This window comes from Protobothrops mucrosquamatus, unplaced genomic scaffold, assembly GCF_001527695.2.
Source record: "Protobothrops mucrosquamatus isolate PMUCROS unplaced genomic scaffold, P.Mucros_1.0 scaffold15215, whole genome shotgun sequence".
In the NCBI taxonomy this organism is placed as follows: domain Eukaryota; kingdom Metazoa; phylum Chordata; class Lepidosauria; order Squamata; family Viperidae; genus Protobothrops; species Protobothrops mucrosquamatus.
In genome coordinates this window covers 1-5,647 of record NW_015400983.1, presented here as the reverse complement: position 1 = coordinate 5,647, position 5,647 = coordinate 1, and the positions used below count along the sequence as shown (strand labels likewise).

Sequence of the window (5,647 nt, the reverse complement as noted above, 5' to 3'; positions counted from 1 at the left end):
AAAACTGATGGTTAAAACACATATAGGTAGGGCCCCAAGTTTATTCAACTTTACTCTGAATACCTAGTAAGAGATAAGCACAATGCACTTATTTGCACAGTGCAAATAAGAGGAAGAGTAGATTTTTTTCCTAACAAGTGAATGGTATAAACAGCTTTTTGGCATGACTCTGTCATTCCTTTCTCTGCAGAGCTGTGAACAGATCGTGTCTCTGTAGACAAAACAGAAAAAGGCTTGTGTTCTTTTTGCGCTCCAAGGATGAACAGGAGGAAAAAGAAAAGAATGAGGTGGACAAGGCATGTAAAATTTCTTGTGTATAAAAAAATACTTCCCAATATGGGAGGCTGAAAAATGTCATGAGTCGATCTTGCTATCATCCTGTGCATGCTTCTCGATATGTCCCACTGCATCCTAGAAGCAGAAACAAAAGAGGGTTGGTTTCAATCAGCTCAGATTTTTATACTCCAACGACCTATAAAAAAATTAAACACTTCAATGACCAGGCCAGTGTACATCCAAGATTTGGGACAGCACTAGTCAAAGTGGAAATTTTCTTATTACTAAATTTCTTATATCCTTAAGTTCTGACCAGCAAGTTAAAAGCATCCCCATGCTTTCACTGAGCAGCTTTAGCTTTTATTTGATTGGTCTTTGTGAAATGTTCTATGATATGTTCACTAGTTGTTTAATGAACTGTTTAGTACATGCATGACCAATGTGTAAGTAACATATATGATAGAAAAATATCTTATAAGGCAATCCAATGAAGGCCTGAGAAGAAGAATTGATGACAGAAAGAATGCTGCTGGGCTCACAAAGAAAGAACAGAACAAGCGGGGAAAGAGGGGGAATCTAAAGAGAATATGTCAACAGCTAGTACATTATAGTACTTCTATAGTCTGCAGAGAATAGGAGAATTGTAGATCAAGACCCTTAAACTGGTCTCTTTTCCAGTTACCACTATCGAAGAATCAACAGCAGAGTAACAAGGGCACCAGACATTTCTGACACTACATCAGGAATAGATTTTCCTCTCCTCTCTTCTGTGTTTCCTTATAACACAGTGGCAACAGGACTGCCAGTTAATTGTGCACCTTTTTTTCTCAAAAAAAACCCCCACATATTAAAGTTTTTGTAGATCACTCTCTTCCCAAGCTGCAAGAACTACACTCCAAATAATTACTTCATCTTTCATCTTTTATCCAATTTCTTTGCTACATACCTGTTTGGAGCTTTTCCTGGAGGTGAAGAAGGCCTCACAATTTTTCCAGCGACACTTCAGAGTTTGAAAATTCGGATTTGTGTGGTCATTTAACAAATGCTGTTTCAAGTGGTCCACAACTCCAAATATAAGTGAACACCCATGCCACTGATAAAGAAAATAAATAAAACTGTTAGAAAGAGGGAATGGCAATGACATAAAACCAGTTAACAGAAGAAAGGCTAAAAGCTAGTGGAGACATTAAGAATGGAACCATTTTTCTACAGTTCATAAATCTAAAAAAGAGAAAAATAAGAAAATATTGAACTAGAGGAACCTTAATTAGCATGACTTAGTAAAAGCTAGCTTTGTAAAACCATAAATGGTACATTCATTCATTCATTCATTCATTTTTGTCCACAGCACTCCATTCAGAAATTTTTCCCAACATCAACTCTGAAATAAGTTGGGTTGAGAGAAAATGGCTGACCCCAAATCATCCAAGGAGCTCCCAAGGTCTCCTGGGTCTTATAACATCTTAACCCCTATACTGCACAGCTTTGTGTAACACAAAGATTTTCAATCCTCCATTGACACTGCAAGTGTCATGGTTCCAATGGATGAAACTCTTCAGAGAACTTTGAGGCATTGTCTACCTTAAAGAATCTTTATTTGAGAAGCATAGCATCGGCACCAACACAGTTGAAGCCAAAAATTGGATCCCCCTCCCCTGAGCACATAGTATCAAAGCACAATTCCCTCCTCCAATTAACAGTCATAAATCACATTCTCCAATTAGTTTGAAATGCAGGCTTTCCCTCCAGACCGGCCAATTCTTATCATCTCTTATTTCAATAACCTTAGGTCACACACTAGGTCCAGTATTGTTATTGTCTAGCTGAACTCTCATACACATTCCTCCCCCCAGCATCATCTAACTCTAGCTCTAGCTCTAAAAGTAAAACATAAGAAGAAAATAGTTGCATCTCCAACTGTTGTCAAAGCAAAAACATCCGATGTTAACAGCAAGTAGGAATAGGACTGAAGTAACCAAAACTGTAAGACCACTTCAATCCACATATAGGAAAAAGAAGAGAGTCAAATGATAAACGTGAAGTTTTTGGTCGTTCTGAAAGACATCACATTTATAGTCTTGAGTTTTCTGAACAGAAACCTGGCAGCAATTGTGCCAAGTTTGTTTTATCCCTCTAAGATACTACAGACAAGATCTTTACACCTTTCATCCGAAAAAAAACAACACTTCATGCAGTTATCAGAGACAGACACTTTCCGCTCCAGAATACAACATTATATAAAGGAACTATGATGTTCCTCCATGCTGAAGATGGGAGAGAACTAAGGGATCAAGTACTGGTCTTCTCAAAGCACCCATTTTAACATAAGGATTGCTTGAAGGGGAGGGGCACCAGCTCCTGCTTTTTCAACTTTCCACACCACACTTGGTTTGTCTCTCTTGAGAATACTTTTATTACTTAAAAGTACCAGAAGCCCTACATTTGCCCAGGGGATTCCACCAGGAAGAGTGAGGTTTACCTCTCACTGTCATCATAGTGCCTTCACAACATAAACAGTTCCATTACCTGAAAAGTATGCTTCCCTTGCCCTGATGGGGGGGATGATGAACTAGTGAAAAAGAGTCCTGTTTTCAACAGCTTCCTTAGGATGTAAATGAAAGTCATCTAGGGATGGGCAGATAGACCCTTCAGCATCTTTCTGAGCCCACCCTCCCAAAGAATAGAGTGGGTGGAGTCAAGATTTTTGGCCATTCTTAAATGAAGACTAAACTTAGGAGTTTAAAGGCTACTTGAGATTTATCTGGAACCTGGAATGAACTGATTGTTTTCCATTAGTAGGTAAAGAATCTGATTCAAATTTGGCTTAGAGAGTTTATTTATAATATTTGATACCTTGTGCCTAGCCTACCTTTTATAGTGGAATTTCTTATAACTGCCCAACTCCAATTTTAACTGTTTCAACTATATGGTTTTGTTGACATTTTTATCTTATTTATGTTACATTTCTGTGGATTCAACAGGTTTCAAGTATTACAAACAACTGCATGAACTTCAGAGTCTAAAAGAGCAAAAATGCTTTTGTCTTTACCCAACAACGATAATTCTGCATCAGGTTAAGCCGCACGGCTTGGATACTACCATCATAGCAACCTGTGTAGATCTGAAAGAAGAAAAAAAGAATTCTAGAATTAAAAGAATAAAACGACATGGATATACCAAATGCAGTAGTCACTGGTACTATATTTAGAATTCCACTATGATTAGACTATTTATTTTTTGTACAGTAGCTTATATATTTTAGTGATTAAAAAAAACAAAATGTTGAAATTAATTTCTATACAGTCCTTTATCACTCAGTTCATAATAGTTGGATTAAGGGATGCAATTCAATCAGCATACTGTATACTGAAGATGTGAAAAACCCTTTAGTATGAACTTTTTTTAAAAAAAACACACTGAAATATCAATAACAGTAAAACAGCTAGTATATCTATGAAAATAAAACCTAAGTATGAACTGTAAAACTATTTTGCCAAAGAAATCAGTAGTAATATTTAGAAAATATACATTAATATGCAACCAACGAATGCAAGATCGTCAATTGAATAAAGTCCCTCAGTTACTCTATGGATTTATTAAATTAAATTCTGTAACTAAACAAGTGGTTTAACAGTACAAATATCATTAAGTGTTTGAATGGTGCTAGTCTCCTCCTGGGAAATAATTTTTGCATGCAGTCAATGGGATAACAAATTATAATGATGCCATTCAGGCTATGGAGGCATTCTATGGTAAGTGCCCAATTAAAAAAATTAAAAAAACAGACACACACCTGGGTTACTACAGAAGTGAAAAACATATAACCTAATTACTTAGGCTGCTGGTTAAACTAGAGTTGCTGTGCTTTTCAGATTTCTGCTGGTTTAGTCATCTCAAATATTAAAAGTTTATTCAAAAGTTATCTGATGCTTTTCACAGGTTGAAAAGAGTTGGATAAAATTGTATTATTTTATCACAGTTCAGTTGTTTTAAAATATCCAACTGGGATAATTTTTAATACCGGGGGGGGGGAAGGAGTGCCAAATTTACATAAATACTACTAAATACAGTCCCTTACCCCTGGCCATCCCACAAGGGCAGATAAAGGTTTGGGGTCCAATCCAACTGCAGTGCATTAGACTGGCTTCTTCTGATCTGTGAATTTACTTATGTCTTTTGTTAAAGCCTGGCTAGAATCCAGAATCTCCTTATGCACATAGAGAAGTGGTGATGTCAGATGACTAGTTTGATGTTCCTAAATATAAGATACAAATGCCTGCTTATCTTCCCCCAGTTGATAGATACTCCTCATTGGGTACTCTAGTGCAGGGGTCCTCAACCTTGGCAACTTTTAAGACTTGTGGACTTCAACTCCCAGAATTCCTCAGCCAGCAAAGCTTCTGGGAGTTGAAGTCCACAAGTCTTAAAGTTGCCAAGGTTGAGGACCCCTGCTCTAGTGGGTTTGAGGACATTTGGCTCTTTAGATACAACTTCTAAGAAATTCATAATTGCTTTACAGTCCTATTTCCCAACCAGAGGGAACCAAGTGTCAAGTTCCTTGCAAAACACTATCATCAAAGCAAGAAGAATAATAATCTATTTCCGGATAGCCATAATCATAAGAGGAAAATCCCTAATATTACGGAAAAGGGAAAACAAAGTGTTACCATGCTCTTATGAATGGTCATGCACATAATCATATCCGAATGTCCTCCATAGACTTGTAAACGATCGTGAGACTTGGTGGAAAAGAGGGGGGGGGGGAACAAAGAAAATAAGCCAATTAGCATATAGCTAAAGATTTAGTTGCAGTGAACTGCATGTAAACAATGTAAGAAAAACAAAACAACCTGTTTCTTTGTCCCACAATTCTAGTTCGCTTATTTTAAATACTCATTTCCAGCCACAGACTCTCCCAGAAGAAAAGTTATCAAACAAGTCATTTCTTTCTCTAAATAACCTCACACTTTCAGAATGTGTGGCAGGCAATGTACATAACCTAGGACAGTGGTGGCGAACCTATGGCACGGGTGCCAGAGGCGGCACTCGGAGCCCTCTCTGTGGGCACACGTGCTGTTGCCCCAGCCTCGCCTCCCCCCACGACCTCCTCCTCTCCAGCAGCACTCCTGAAGGAGAGTCACCCCTGAGCGTGAGCAGTGCAGCCAAGGACATGGCAACTAGGCAGCATAGACAAGACTCTGCCCTCACGCCCCAATGTGCATAGTTGATACTGTAGGGCGTGGGCAGAGGGCGTGGCCGCTATGGCGCTGCTGGGCTGCCTGGGCGATCTGTGGCGGGCCCTGGAGGCGGTGAGTGGCCCTGCGGGCAGGCAGGGTGGGGCGGAGTGTGGGCGAGGCAGGGGGTGGAACAG

At 39.0% G+C, this 5,647-nt stretch overlaps 1 protein-coding gene across 1 annotated transcript; it reads right to left on the bottom strand.

Annotated features, from left to right (window-relative positions):
• Nucleotides 1-15: 15 nt before the first annotated feature.
• Nucleotides 16-5,015, bottom strand: LOC107301638 (zinc finger protein 106; the record flags this gene model as incomplete). The annotated part of the gene is made up of 4 exons (XM_015830834.1): nt 16-411; nt 1,223-1,369; nt 3,326-3,397; nt 4,944-5,015. Coding segments are annotated over 4 exons (348 nt in total), but the record flags the coding sequence as incomplete, so codon positions are not given.
• Nucleotides 5,016-5,647: the final 632 nt, after the last annotated feature.